Genomic DNA, 16,034 nt, shown 5'->3' on the forward strand with positions numbered 1-16,034 from the left:
TAGTACATTGAGCAAGGAAGGAACAAAGACAAGGTGTTTTCAAGATGCAAGGAGATGGCCAATGCAATGGATTTGGTAAGAGCACTTTAAAACTCAAGCTTGCCCCCCCCCCCAAACAAAAAAAACAAAAAAATGTTAATAATAATAGAATATAAAAAAATAGAGAACAAAAAAATAATAATATTAATAATAATAAAAAACATGAAATTGCATTTAAAATTTTGTTTTAGTTTTTGATCATTGTGTTATTGTGTTGGGTCATCTGGGTGTTGGGTTGAGTCCTTTAACATTGTGGTTTTCTGTAATTTTGCTTCTCTTCACCCATGGTTTTTGAAAAAGCCTTATGAAGACCAATGACAGTCCGGGGCTATATACTCCCCAGGGAGGCGAAAAAGATAGCAGGAATGTTAGTGGTCAAAATGCGAGGGCACTTATGTAAAGCGCATCGATTCGTTATTGTTAAATGTGCTATAAGAACTAGTGATATATAAAGCACATTGAGTTAAGGTTTGTGTAGCCTGAACATCTGACGTCACACTTCGCGGCTCGTGAATAACGCCAGAGACCTGCCTCCAAAACCGGCGTGTAGATTCACCTTTGACCTCAGTCATGTCACATAGTGATACGCAGTCAAATTGTATGGAGGACTTGACAGGAGTGTACTGTTCTGGCATCTGTTGCTCATGTGACTGTGCACGTTTATCCAATATCATTGTATCTAATGGAATCACTGGATCTAGCAGCAGGGACCTGTCTTTATCTTGCCGATAAAGACAGGGTTTGTGTTGTATGACAGTATGATTTCTGTCTCATGCTGTAAACTCATGAGGGCGCTCTTTCCACCCGTAGATATACCGTCCGCTGAGCATGCGTGTCGCCCTGATAGGTGTGGAAGTGTGGAATGAAGGTGACCAGTTTGAAGTCAGTACCAACCCAACGTCTACCATGATGATGTTTCATCGATGGCGGAAGGACCACTTACTTCCCGATACGTACAACGACAACGCTCAATTCGTCACGTGAGCAACTTTTTTGGATTTGAATTTTTTAAGTGTCAACTATAATGGAGACGCAATCAAATTCCAGAATCCATTTTCAAAAAGCTGCCAAAGCAACTTAATACCATAATTTAGTTATAGGATTTTAATTTTTAAGTGTCATTCTTAATCGAGACGTTATCAAAGATCGATAGATGGGTCACCAGAAAATAGTTAAAAACTTATTGCACATCTTGCATGACATTGATTAATATTTTTTTAAATAAAATGCTCACTGAGCGTTAAACTCGAAATGGGAAATTAGTTTTATTTATTTCTCATCAAATATGACATTTCAGACAGAACTATTTCAAGGGGTGTTTTCTACTATCGTCATCATAGACTGTTTTATGTAAATCTGTGATCTTAGTTGAGTCTTTTTCTAACCAATTCTGTAAATCCTTTTAGTACTTTAAAAATAAAATGATGCTTGTTTTTTTCTTCTGACAGGGGTAAATCTTTTGACGGGAATACTGTTGGTATGGCTTCCCTCGCTGTCATGTGTTCGTTAGATCGTTCTGGTGGTGTAAATGAGGTAAATTTATTTTTATGTGGAATTACAAAAATTTATTTTTGAATGTAAATCTTTACCAGTAATTATACCACAACTGGTACATACGTTTTACATGCTAAAACTGAGACGGAAATTAGTTTTGTGACATTGTTTAAACTTTCTACTATCATTATCTTCAAACTGTGTAAGTTTAATGTAAATCTTAGGCCCCCTAGAAAAAAGAACCAGACCCTTTTATGTAAATATATCATTTGATTTATTTTCCTCAGGACCATGGAGTAAATGCAGCCGATGTAGCATCCACTATGGCCCATGAAATGGGACACAATATGGGCTTTGTGCATGACACCTCTGACAGAGGATGCAAATGTGACGCCCCTGCGGACACAGGCTGTGTGATGGAGCCCTCTAGCGGGTATGTCATGTTATCTTTTGTGTGTTTTACGGCGGTTTCTTTTCGTAGGTTCTAAGGTCAGTCTAGGTCAAGGTGTAGGCCTTGTTTTTTATGGTGCTATGTATCAAGGAATTCTGAACTGACGTCCCATAGAATTCAGAAGGAATTTGGACTTGATTTTGGGGGTAAAATCAACAAAACTTCTATACTTGTTGCTCAAAACAACCCTGTCTTTAGTCTTTGTAATCCAATTAGGAGTTCACTTGTGACCAATCAAGTCATTGATGTAAAGTTAGTTGTGATTTTTGTGGCGAGCTGTCTAGTTCACCTTACCCAAGCTCTGGTGTTGTCAGCAGTCAAGTATGGGTTCGACACTACACCATAATTACTTCTTAAAAAGTTGAGGAGTGGTGCATTCGGCTCTAACAGCCAGGCTCCTAGTGGATGATACCCCATGCCTACATCCTTACAGACTGTGAAGGGGGAACCCTGTTTCAGCCCGAATGTGCCCCGTGGTGGCAGGTGATTTGGGTCGATAGCCCAAATTAGTTATGTGTGGCCCTCACCTTGAAGTAACAAACCAACAATAACGTGCACTATTCAAAATCTAACTAGCTAATGGCTTATTTTTGATTTTTTTTCCCAAAATGATACTCAATAGATTACTTTATTCAGAGAAATGTTTGAATGAGGAAGTCAAACTTTCACATCTTGTTTTTGTTTGATGTTAGATTAACGGGAAGTATTCTGGTGACAGAAAACATGATTCATCAAAAATAACAATCATTTGTAATTTTGACAAAATGTCCTTTTCAACTTTGACAATAAGCTCTATTTTAATGGTTGGGAGGAACAAGCATTGAAGAAAAGACAGAAGAGAGAAAACCTCTAATAATTTCCCCTTTATTAATTCAGCAACATTTTCTACATCTTTTCTGTGGGGTGTCTTGGCCCAGGGGATAAGAGCACCGGACTCAAGCTCTGGTGTTTCTGTTCAGCAGAGTGTGGGTTCAGACTCCGGTCATTACACTTGTGTTCTTGAGCAAGACACTTAACTTTAATTGCTTCTCTCCACCCAGGGGTAAATGGGTACCTGTTAGGGCAGAGATGGTTCTTGTGGTTGGTTTAGCATAGTGTGCTACATTTGGAAGCACAGGCTGTATACTCCCCAGGGAGCTGAGATGGTTTAAAGCCATTGTACCCTGTCGGTAAACAATATTGTCCAAGGCCCATACTTCGTGTATCACAACTTCTATATCAAATAACAAACCTGTGAAAATTTGGGCTTAATCGGTCATCGGAGTCGGGAGAAAATAACGGGAAAACCCACCCTTGTATCCGCGCGTTTCGCCCTGTCATGATATGTGTTTGAAATAAATCAATTCTCAGTAACGAGAATTGATATTGTTTTACTGTTTTCTCAAAAAGTAAAGCATTTCATGGAATAATATTTAGGTCTGTAACTTAATAGTAATAGTACTGTACAGTATTTAGTAATATGTTTGGGGTGTTATAAAACAAATATTGACTGCTTTTACTCTTGCAATGGTTAAAAATATGACTCCCTCGGTGATCCCCGTAGCGTTCTATTTTCCCTCGGATTCGCCTCAGGAAAATAGAACGCTCCGGGGATCACCTCGGGAGTCATAGTTTTAACCATAGCACTCGAAGCAGTCAATATTTGTATACTATTGCCTCAAGCTGCTGGGTAATCTCGGTGGTCTACTGGGTAAGACATGGCTCTAGAACTGCAAAGATCATGGGTTTGAATCCTACTCGAGTAACATGCCTGCGATTTTGTTCACAGAGCTCGGGAAAGTACTGAGTATACAGTGCTAACACACATCGGTGTATATTTTCCGTATCTGCCCTTATATCTGTCCGTGGTTCATTTTTTAACTCTGTATTTATTAGGCCCACTATTTCTCTGTCGTAAGGTTTAACCCCTTTTAACATTGTACCTTTTTACTGGTAACTGTGTTTTTATGTGAGCAAAACGGCAAAAGGAATTTCCCATGCAGGGACAAGACAGTTTTATTGTATTGTATTGTATTGTATGTATCTAGATGAAACCAAGCTTAATGATAACATCCAGTTATTTTTAATACTACTATTACTGAACACGCTTTCCACCGACTCTCTTGCCCACAGATCCCTGCCTCCGACCATCTTCTCCTCTTGCAGTGAGGATGACTTGGAGAACTCCTTGCGCAAGGGGCTAGGAGCTTGCCTCTTCAACTATCCAAAGTCAATCTTCCAAGGACCTCACTGCGGGAACGGGTTCTTGGAGAAAGGAGAGGAGTGTGACTGTGGTACTCCTGAGGTGAGTCTTCTCTCATGGAGACATTTGTCAACTTTCTTTTCTTCAAAATTTTGATTTTTTAAATCTAGTTAGGTTTGCGGTAACACCATGTCATCTTTCGTGAGTTGTGGTGATTCTGAAATAAACTGGTGGTTTGTCAACTGTATGTTTCAATCATAATGCTCTGCAACTGATTTCACGAAACGCTAGGATTAATCCCATCTCGAGTTAGGGCGAGTAACCCGTCCTAACTTAGGATCGGTCCAATGCGTCCTACGTCTTCGGATAGGGAACTTAACTCGTCCTAAGTCCTAAGATTAATCCTAAGTTAGGATGAGTGAAATGGGTGAAATTGACGAATGGTCCTCTTCAGGAGAAAACTGAGCATACAGATTGAAACGTCAAGTTGTTGAACCACCCATTCTTTTTCAGAACCATCATAGACATTACTGCATGGTGTGACCACAAACCTTACTAGATTGTATGTATTTCCACCATGCAAAGTTTCAAACTATGACTGACCCCTGTGCTCTTTTGATCCTTAGGAATGCACCAACGATTGCTGTATAGCGGAGACGTGTACTCTAGCAGAGAACGCAACCTGCGCCAACGGAGAATGCTGTGAAGACTGCCAGCTCAAAATCTCAGGAGTTCGATGCAGGGACGTTGTGAACCAGTGTGATCTACCGGAGTACTGCACAGGGCTTGACAATCAGGTATTGACTCAATTCAGCTGACAAATCAGGGCGAGTAGTCAGCCTCGCTACCAAGGGCAGCGCACCATATCACCTGTTAACTCTGCGTACGCCTCTAACCCCTGGCAGCATTGTTGAGTGTGCACACAAGGGCGAGTAGAATACGGAAAAATATAGCACTTCTGGGTCCAATATCCAACGAGGTCGATGCAGACATGTTTTTGTTTTTCCATAGCATATGATAACAAATTTATCTTCAAGCAAACTTCAAGCAACGCATGTGACAATCAGCACTTGAAGCCAACCCGCCACTTTTTAATTTACATTAAGCCGTATGTGTTGCATACAGCTTTTAAGAGCGCAATACGCGTTAGAACTACACGTATACATACGGTGTGATATGGGCCGTGCAATATAAGTCGATATCACGTGCCTTGTTGCTATGGATTGAGCAACCAGAATCAAGGATTCAAGCCTGCTTGAAGATAATATCTCATATTGCAGGCTGGCATACCTTTGTAATTCTTCAAGAGTTGATATTAAATGGTCACACAGTAGGAGGGTTGATAATCTAAGTCCTATTTTTCACACCAGTGTCCAGCGAATGTGTATCGTCAGAATGGTGAGCCATGTGCCAATATGGACGACATGGACGCAGTCTGTTACAATGGACAGTGTGTGACATACGACGATCAATGCAAGGCGATATGGGGGGATGGTAAGTGTTTAGTACCACTTTCATTGCACTGTTTACCACAGAATAAGCCATTTGCGTGTTAGATTTGAATTTTGTCTTGTACATTGACATCATTCCTGAAATATGTTCATTTGGAGTTGATGAAGGCATGCTACGACCAAACCAAATCTCAACACTTGCCCAAGATCATTGTAGTTGTAAGAAACTTGTATGAGTGACATGCTTGACCAAAAGTTACCATTTAAATTTGAATTCCTCGGACTATAAAGACTTCAGACAGACTAAAGGTCGGTTTATAGTTGGTCACTTGATCACGCGGTGGAAATCTTGACGCCATAAAAAACTCAGTTATAGGCCTCAGCGATGACTATAAACTGTGTTTTTTTAGGATTGCGCATTCTTCCCGCAAACATCGCGCGACCGACTATAAACCGACCTTAAAGTGTTGTTTGTACTTCATGCCAATGCCAATTTGAAAAACACATTTTCACAAATTTGACACAAGCAATTTGCTACTAGGTCTACCGTCGGTGGGTTTCACACCGAGTGAGGGCACTGAGGCCTTCTCGCCTTGCCCAAATTCCGGACAATGACTTGTTGCCCAAAATCTGGACAAACATTAAATTGCCGATAAATTTTCAAAATTTTGTATTTACACCCTAGGTAAAACCATGTGTAAAATCTCTTTTGAGGGAGTGTTGCCTCTGAAAGGAGCCGGTGTGGTCTCGACATTTCAAACAATTTACTCGGCTCGTCTTCAGGTTTTAATTTTCCTTTTTTTATGCCAAACAGGAGCCAGGAAAGCGCATACACTTTGCTATGAGTTCAATGCGCAAGGATCTGACTTTGGTAATTGCGGTGTGAATGAAGAAGATGGAGGGGTCATTGTGCAACCTGATGAGCGGAACTTCATCGCTTGTCCACTCAAGTAAGTACACGTCTGATAATACTAATAACGGACCTGCCAACTGTCCAGGTTGTTGAGTTTTGAAAACACGTCGGGACTGTCCCGATTTCTCAACTTTTCCGGTTTTATTTTTAAAAAGTTAAAAATTGCTGGTGAACAACTGAAAACAAGTCGTGTTGTATCTTAGAGTCAAACAATGGTTCCTTGTCGCAATAAATGAGGGGTACGCTGGTAAAATCCATGTTATACAAGCACAGGCCGTCCAGGGAAGGGCAAAAGTAAAAATTTAAAAAAAATGTCATAAAAAAAGGTGTGCCCTCCCAGAACTAGCTCATAAAAAGGTAAACCTCCCCTCCTGCTTTTGCAATAATGTATCACGCCCCAATCCTTGATTTGACTTTCAGGGATTACGGTTGTGGTAAACTGATGTGCGTCGGCGGGGCTGAATTCCCCATCATAGGGTCAGTTGCCAGGGCAAGTAAAGGGTATCGTTACGATAGCAATATGAACAAGTACACCTGCAAGTCAGCCTCGATAGACCTTGGGGAAGATATTCCAGATCCTGGGTACGTGAGCGATGGCTCATTGTGTGGGAGCTCTACTGACGAGGTTTGTGGACTGTTCTTTTCAAGACACTAAAACCCTCTTGTTAAAGGAACGTTACAGAATTGGTAAGAAATAAAAATCTACCAGATCACAGATTTACGTAAAACTTACACGATCTAACGATGATGATAGTAGAAAATATCCCTTCAAATATTTTTGTCTGAAATTTCATATTTGATGAGAAATAAATAATCTAGATTCACATTTTGAGTTTATCGCTCAGTGAGCGTTTTATTATTTTTTATTTTGGCATCGATGCAATGCAAAATTGGTAATCGTTTTTTTAATGATCTCTCGTGACCCAGATGGGCGATCGATCTTGAACTTCTACAGGTTTTTTATGGTGGATTACATAAAGTGCTTACACTGCCAGCAACTGTTTTGCCAGCAAAACCAATTTTGTAATGTTCCTTTAATGGGCCTTTCCTCTTTATTCTTTATATTTATGTTGTAACTCTTTGTTCTTTTATATGTACTTGTTGAAAAATGTACGTCCTATTAATTTTTAATTTTTTTTTTACCCATACACCGATGTGTGTTACCACTGTATACTCGGTACTTTCACGAGTCCTGTGAAAAAATATCACAGGCAAGTTACTCGGGTGGGATTCGAACCCACGACCCTTGCGATGCTAGAGCAGTGTCTTACCAACTAGACTACCGAGGTTGCCCGGTAGCTAGAGGCAGTTCCCGATAGCTAGAGGCAGTTCGAATCCTATGTTTAGGCAGCGGGTACCGCAACGATTATAAGAGATGTTAAATTTGCATCGGGGATAAAGAATATTTATTTTGTTTTTTTACCCATACACCGATGTGTGTTAGCACTGTATACTCTACTTTCCGAGTCCTGTGAAAATCCTACATCCTAGGTAAAGTGAGGAGCCTTACTTGTGCATTCTTCATCCCCTACAGAGGCTTTTTTTTTTGTTTATACTACAGTCATTGGCACAAGCCAATTTACTTTTAACTTGTATTTATAATTTTATTTTACATTTCTTAATGTTTTTCTGTTATCTTTAAAAAAAATCTGTTTGTAAACACAATTCAGGCTTCGGCTGCAAAGTTTGAATGTTTTTAATAAACTAATATAATAACAATGTGATGTTATTGCAAAAGAGCTCATCTCTGTACTTTTATCAAAATGTAATTTTTTTGAGTAAGTTGAGTAAGGGGCGAGCTTTACCATTGCATTGTGAGTGAACCAATGTTTTATGTTTGGAACCATAAATTCTTCCAACAATAGGTAAATATGTTCTGAATGATCTTTTCTTCCTTCTAGTTTTGTGTGGAGTCTTCTTGTAAGAATAAGACAGATCTGAGGATTAGAGATTGCCCGTATAAGTGCTACAACCACGGGGTAAGTTTTATTCGGTTTTATTCAGGGTGGCATGGCGGAGTGGTTTAGAGAATCGGGTTCAAAATCTGGTGGTTAAGTCATCGGGGTGTAGGTTTACATCCTGGTCATGATGCTTGTGTCCTTGAACCTTTCGCTACGATTGCTTCTGGGATTGTAGAGGTTGATATTGTGTTTGAAAAAGTGTCGTAGAGTGTAGAGTGTTGCGGCCGAGTGGCTATTAGTTTGTTATGGAAACATTCCTGTGCATCACATTCATAATAAGCATCACCATATTTCCTATTGTCTTTTTTAAAGACAGTGGACACTATTGGTAATTTTGTCAAAGACAAGTGCATCTCAACATATGCATAAAATAACAAACCTGTGAAAATTTGAGCTCAGTGGGTCATCAAAGTTGGGAGATAATAATGAAAAAAGAAAACAGACAGAGTAAAAAACTACGTCAATTTAGAGGGAGCCATTTCTTACAATGTTTTATACTACATGTATCAACCTCTCCCCATTACTCGTTACCAAATAAGGTTTTGTGCTAATAATTATTTTGAGTAATTACCAATAGTGTCCACTGCCTTGAAGTGAAACTATTAATTTGTTATGGAAGCATTCTTGTGCATCCCATTCTTAATAAGCATCACCATATTCCCTTTTGTCTTTTGTTAATTGATTGAAAACAGGTGTGTAACAGCAATAACCACTGTCACTGTAACCCAGAGTGGGCCCCTCCACTCTGTAACAGTGCAGGGTACGGAGGTAGCATCGACAGTGGGCCGGCAAGGCCACAGGATGACGGTAGGTTCAACCATCCACCAACAAACTTCTCTTTACCTTTCAAAAATGATTTTGGGGTTGAACATAGAAAAAATTACTACAGTGGGACTCAAACCAATGACCAAAAGTATGGACAAGAATTTTTCAATTAAATCTCTTGTTTTTTTAAAAAGTCTTTCAGTGCCTACTGTTTAAATGCCCAGCTTTTTGTAATGTCTGTTTTTTTTTTTTTTTCTTTCTTTGAACCTTAAATGCTATCTTCTTTGGCTTTATCAAAAAATTGTGTATACATCTTTTTTCAAAGGGTTTCTCACAGAACACTGATCATATGGATACCATCATGATACTTACAGAACACATCAAATAGATCATACATGGACAACCTCAGCTTTGAAAATATCACTTATTTGGACTTTTGAATCCAATATAAACTCTAAAATGACCCTATAGTAATAACGGTTTTGTGATTGCAAGAGATTGCACTTTTTGTTAGCGTCTGGTTCACCGAATGCCTGCATCTCTCCTTCTCTCCTGTAGACTATCCCAGCCCCCGGCCTGAACCCTCCTTGAAACCCTTCCCTTTTACCCCACCAAGAGCTCCCACCACCCCTATCCCACCAGGACCTCCCACAAACCCCACCCCCAAATCTTGCCAACAAGACAAGCTCTTTTGTCTCGACATCATAAAACGTAACAAAGGTAAAAAAAAAAAAAAAAAGCCTCTTTCAAAATTCAGCTACCATCATCACCGCCTTTGGGTCACATGACATCATCCATGGAGTCACATGACATCACACATACACATCCTCATCAACCTTGTTCCCATGGGTTGACATCTTGCTGTGTCAGCACACCTTGCACAATCACAACCCCTGGAAGTGTTTGTTTCAAATGTTGCCAAATTAGGCCAATGGTGGATCCACTCCACAGAGATGAGATTGACAAATCTGTTTAAAAAAATTTGTATATAGTTTTTTAGCAATATTTCCGGTTAAAAATAGAGAATTCACATTTCTGACTTTAAATTAGGAATGTGACTTCTTAAATTATTTTTAACAAATATTTTATGATAATGAAGATTAATCCATATTACCCAGATTGTAGAATAGGGCTTTCAGAACCAACGATAAATTTATGTAAATGTAACCTGCCGTCGATTTCACAAAGAGTTAGGACTCGTCTTATCCCGAGATAGGACGAGTAACTCGTCCTAACTTAGGATTAATCTTAAGGTCTGCATGCTACAGTGCCGTGTTGGGACTCGTCCTAAGTCCTGAGATTAGTCCTAAGTTAGGAAGAGTTTTCTCAAATCGACGGCAGGCTTTGCACTCTTGAGGCTTTCAAGCTCGCAAGCTTTTACGCTTTGCGCTCGCCTATAACATCCCTGTTATGATAGCGTTCATAAAAACATGAAGTTTATACCACAAAGAATGCCCCAGGTTGCTGAGTACTTGTAGGGCTTTTAAAACCGGCTTTCTTGCTTTGTGCTCACAGTTTTCTCCCAGCAACTTATCACACCCGTGCATGCTGGCCTGCTAAATGCTTAGGGGTCACGATAATAAGATGGTTTTTTCCAGGGTCATTCAAAGTTTTCAAGAAACATCTCAAAACTTTCATGTTCAATTCAATGATTGATTGGCCTGGACCAACTATCTTTCCCAATATTTTCACAGGACTCGGGGAAAGTACTGAGTATACAGTGCTAACATACATCGGTGTATGGGTAAAAACCATAAATTAATATTCTTTATCCCGATGCAAATTTAACATCTCTTATATCATTGCTGTACCCACTGCCAAAACATAGGATTAAAACTGCCTTTAGATTCCAGGCAATCTCGGTAGTCTAGTTGGTAAGACACTGCTCTAGAATTGCAAGGGTCGTGGGTTCGAATCCCACCCAAGTAACATGCCTGTGATATATTTTCACAGGATTCTGGAAAGTACTGAGTATACAGTGCTAACAATCATCAGTGTATGGGTAAAAACCAAAAATTAATATTGTCCCTATAATAGTGCCCTTAGTAATTATTTGCTTATTGTTTAGTTTTCTTGTAAAGCACAGTATCTAGTTTAAGAGCGCTCTACAAAATGGTCGTCATTATCATTATCATACAGAATCTAACGGTCTGTTAAAGGAACACGTTGCCTTGGATCGGACGAGTTGGTCTATAAGGGCGTTTGTAACCGTTTCTTTTGAAATGCATATGGTTGGAAAGATGTTTTAAAAGTGGAATACAATGATCCACACAAATTTGCCTTGGAATTGCGTGGTTTTCCTTTTACTTAGCGAACTAACATGGTAGGCTATTAATGGCCTACCGTGGTGTCAACGTGGTAAAAGGAAAACCGTGCAATTTCGAGGCTTGTTTGCTTGGATCAACATCTTTCTAACCATATTGATTTTCTAACAAACCGTTAAAAAACGCTTTTTAAAGACCAACTCGACCGATCCAAGGCAACATGTTCCTTTAAGAGTTCACTTCATGCCCACAAGGCCGACCACTAAAGAAATGTTCACAATTTTAAATGCATGAAATGGGGGATGATATGGCCCGTGGGAACAAGGTTGTATCACAATCAAGAACAGAGTGTCCTGAGGGATTGGATTGCAGCACCTAGGCTCTTGTCACTTAACTCACCCCTGGCGCAAGTCCCTGGCATGTTCAATTTGACCCAATTCACCTTAGAAAGATTTGCACATTAAATCTCGGTTGCGCCATTTTGGGAGTCGGGGTCTCCTGTGCTTTTTTGGGGCAGCCTGCGTTTTTGGCAACACGTGTGCAGGGGCCGATTTCACAAAGCAATAAAATTCATCGCAAATACTATACTGTGCTAAGCAAATTTTGTGTACTTGCAGGCTTTGTGAAGTTGGGCCCTGATCTATTGTTGACATTTATCTTTCTTCTTTGAAGCAACCCTTTTATGAGATTCTATCAAGTAAAGACAATGAAGTTCCTATGTCGAAACAGTCAAAAACAGAAATGCCTCATTTTAGTTGTTAGCACCAATACTAACCTTTTCACTCCTTGGAGTGAAAGCTTGCAGGGCCTGATTTTTGTAGAGCTGCTTAAGCAGGAAAATATTACTCTATAAAAAAGATATTATCATGGTTTGCTAAGCAAAATCAAGCAGGATACCAGTCATGTTTTCTGACATTATTGTTTTGGCTGGTAACCTGAGCTGATTCTTTCTGCTTAAAGGCAGAGGACACTATTGGTAACTACTCAAAATATTTAACAGCATAAAACCTTACTTGGTAACAAGTTAATGGGGAGAGGTTGATAGTATAAAACATTGTGAGAAACAGCTCCTTCTGAAGTGATGTAGTTTGCAAGAAAGAAGTACCATTATTCCACGAATTTCATTTTGAGACCTAAAGTTTAGAATTTGAGGTCTCGAAATCAAGCATCTGAAAGCACACAACTTCGTGTGACAAGGGTGTTATTTTCTTTCATAGTTATCTCGCAACTCCGACGCCCAATCGAGCTCAAATTTTCACAGGTTTGTTATTTTGTGCATATGTTGAGATACACCAAGTGAGAAGAATGGTCTTTGACAATTTCCAACAGTGTCCAGTGTCTTTGGGCAGCTCTTTGAAATTGGGACAAGATGATAAATTCCTGAGCTAGGTTTACTTTGCTGACGTATTTCCTTCTGTTTTTATTTACAGAAATATCCGCCCAAAGCAATGCTGTTGTAGTTCTACTGGTGCTATTTCTTGGAGTCTTTCCAGCACTGATCATCGCCGGAATTGTTATGTACTACAAACGAGTCCAACTCCAGCAGATTCTCTGCAAGGATAAGTATGTACACTTAATTGTTACAAAATTTTGTTTGTAGTGGCGCGGTGTGAATAATAACATCGTTAAGAACCGAGAAATAAAAACAGGATTACCAACAAAATTTCCATTGGTTGCATGTTTGTATTACTGGTATTCAGCTGTTGTTTGCTGATCCTGAAAATCACATGGAAATTTGGTTGGTAATCCTGTTTTTATCAAGGAAGAAATTTCATGCTAAGCAAATTTGTGTGCTTAGCAGCTCTATCAAGTTGGGCCCAGGTCTTGTAACCCGCATTCTTTAAACTTGTCTCTTTTATTGTGACAAGATCCTGCATATTGGGTCTTCAGGATATTTTCCTTTTATTAATTCCCCAAATTTTTGAATAAAGCTGTGTGTCAGAATAAGCATGTTGTCGTTATTTCTGCAGATGAAAATATTTAAGCAACCTTTGTTTGGTGAAAAATATTGTTACTTTTACAATCGATTTGCATGAAGCAAAGCAATAGCTGTGGGGGAAATACAAATTAAAGAGGGGCTTCAAGATAAAATCCAGGTTTGCGATGCACTCGTTTTCCAATATGTAGAGTCCTTATAAAAGTGGAGGAAAAATCTATTAGAAAATGGAGTGCCTCACAAAATTGAATTTAATCTTGGAGCCCCTCTTTTTAAGAAAATTTGAAGTTGGTTTGCCGTCTGTATACATTTTGATATTCTTTAAAAGATGTCCTGTTATTTTCTGTGAGTTGTACTGTACAGTGCAGTATCATTGTTGAGTCTATACACTCACAGGCACGACAAATGTGGACTTGTTTTGCGGTCTGTTCATTTTATTTTCTGTCTGAGATTTGCTATACTATCTGTGGTTCCGTTGTGAGGGTTGTACTGTCGTGACATTATGCTCACAGGCAAATTTCTTTTAAATACAGCGTGGCACAGCGCAGCCAACCACGTAAATATTCCCCCGTTAAAAGGCAAGGGTAAGTAGCATGCAAGGTCGTCAAACGCATCTTCCTGTATGTTTGCAAAAATTGTCGTCTTCTTGAGTTGCACCTCATAATATTGCTCGTTTCTCCTCATGGTTGCTTCAATCCTCATTCCCCCTCCCCAATTCCCCTCCCATTCATGCATCTTGTCAAATCCTCTTGTTACATTTTCATGATGCAATGTTTGTCAGTTATCATTTTTCTTTGGGGCCATTCAGAATGACCAATGTGTAACAATCTTTTATCAAAATTGTTTTGACCCCGACTCCAAATTTTAAATATTGACCGACTATTACCCGACGACTATGACTATATACTCTACACACTGAAGAAAACGAAGTAAAGTAATCCCAGCTCAGGAATTCTCAACAGCTTTTCTTGGCTTCTAGATCTGGCACGCAACAATTTTTTCCTTTGACGCAGACGAGAAATTCTTCAGCATCTCCCAATCAGGGCTAACAGCCGATTTTTGCACTTACAATCACTTTTCTTCGCTCACTGTATAAGCGCCAAATTTCTGCGCGAGCTGTATAAGCGAAGAGTGCCTAGTAACGAGGACTACGCACGCGAACAAGCAGAAATCTGCTAACCTGTGAAATATACTTGACGTAAACAGAATTCCCTGCTTCCTTAAGCTCTGATTCCTTGCTGCAAATACAGCCATGATACTAGGCCAAGGTATGGAAGTCAGCAATTGAAGCAAGCTTGGCCATTAAAAAAAAACCTTCACAGACAGTCCTTCAATTGTTTATATTGAAAACTGAATTTCTTTTGACCCCACCCTACCACAATTTCGGGGAAAATAAAGATTAACATTTTCAAACAATGATTATTCTGAATGGCCCCTTGTAATGAATGCAAAGTTGAACTAAGTTTTTACCCTGTCACTTTCTCTTGTGGTTTATAACTTGATACTTAATTTGAAGCTGATAAACATTCCAGCTAACTGCACAAATATTTAGGTGCTGCAAAATTGTTCTGAAATTTAAATTATTACTTGACTTGAAAAAGTCTCTTGCCCAAAAATTGCAACACATTTTTAATAAAAGTGTCCCAAACGCAATTTCGCTAAAGTTGAAAGTCATACTTCTGTATTTAACTGTTGGGGGGGGGGGGGACTGCTTGTTGAAATGAGCTAACTGCATGTGTTGAACACCAGGAATGAAGTTTGCATTTTGGAATGAATATAATAATGCTTGCATAGCTTTACATTTATACAGTTGTATCAAATGCCAGTGTATGTAATAGCAACATCTGATGCTCAATATGTGACCCCCTATTATGTCTTCATAGTGTAATGGGAACCTCAGAAATTCTCAGGATTTACGAGGGGGGGGGGGGGGTACTTCTGTACAATAGGGAAAGAGTTGGTTAAAGTATTGGCACATTTGGGGGTGGGGCATTCTTAGCCACATATCGGGCGTGGTATAAATTGCAAACCATGTGATGTAAAAAAGCATGTTTTCTTCTTCTTATTTTTGTTGTTGAGGGTTTATTTTGTGAGGAAGACGAAAAAAGACGAAAACTTCATGCAGCAGCCTGTTCAGTTTGCACTCCATTATTTGAAGTGCTACGCAAATGCAATGCTAGTTTGTTTGTACCACCAATTAATAGTACTGCACGTTTTACTTTGGGAAAACTTTGGACGATTCCGAAGCAGGAAAGGAGTCAGTGGTGTCGTGTTTATGTTTTTTTCAACATTTGGATCTTATCTCTGCTAAGCTGAAACGTCTCATTTAGCCACTGTCATTATTAGGAAGTTAAGCAGATGGGTCCAATTTCATAAAGGTGGTCAGCAGAAAAACACAACTTGGCAGTTTTTTTTTTTTGCTAAGCAAAAAATGAGTTGGGAACCAGTGACAATAATGTAAAACTTATGGCTGGTAACCAATTTTCTGCTAAGCAACATTTTACTCTGCTTACTGGCATTATGGCATTGGGGGTCTGGCACATGCTAAGTAATCCAGATCCCTGTTGAGGTGAGAGGA

General features: G+C 39.4%; 1 protein-coding gene across 4 annotated transcripts in view; it reads left to right on the plus strand.

Annotated features, from left to right (window-relative positions):
* LOC139940538 (disintegrin and metalloproteinase domain-containing protein 12-like) overlaps positions 1-16,034 on the plus strand; it is a 65,721-nt gene that overhangs the window by 41,867 nt on the left and 7,820 nt on the right. For 2 of the 4 annotated variants that reach the window (XM_071936837.1, XM_071936840.1), the window contains 14 exons: positions 4-75; positions 850-1,019; positions 1,488-1,572; positions 1,821-1,966; positions 4,097-4,268; positions 4,793-4,963; positions 5,537-5,660; positions 6,432-6,567; positions 6,951-7,155; positions 8,432-8,509; positions 9,184-9,298; positions 9,815-9,976; positions 12,951-13,083; positions 13,990-14,040. In XM_071936837.1, coding sequence (XP_071792938.1) covers positions 4-75; positions 850-1,019; positions 1,488-1,572; positions 1,821-1,966; positions 4,097-4,268; positions 4,793-4,963; positions 5,537-5,660; positions 6,432-6,567; positions 6,951-7,155; positions 8,432-8,509; positions 9,184-9,298; positions 9,815-9,976; positions 12,951-13,083; positions 13,990-14,040 — 1,820 coding nt within the window. The remainder of the gene's footprint in view (positions 1-3; positions 76-849; positions 1,020-1,487; positions 1,573-1,820; positions 1,967-4,096; positions 4,269-4,792; positions 4,964-5,536; positions 5,661-6,431; positions 6,568-6,950; positions 7,156-8,431; positions 8,510-9,183; positions 9,299-9,814; positions 9,977-12,950; positions 13,084-13,989; positions 14,041-16,034) is intronic. The other 2 variants (XM_071936838.1, XM_071936839.1) reach the window with 2 other exon arrangements.

Source organism: Asterias amurensis, chromosome 8 (assembly GCF_032118995.1).
Source record: "Asterias amurensis chromosome 8, ASM3211899v1".
Lineage (NCBI taxonomy): Eukaryota > Metazoa > Echinodermata > Asteroidea > Forcipulatida > Asteriidae > Asterias > Asterias amurensis.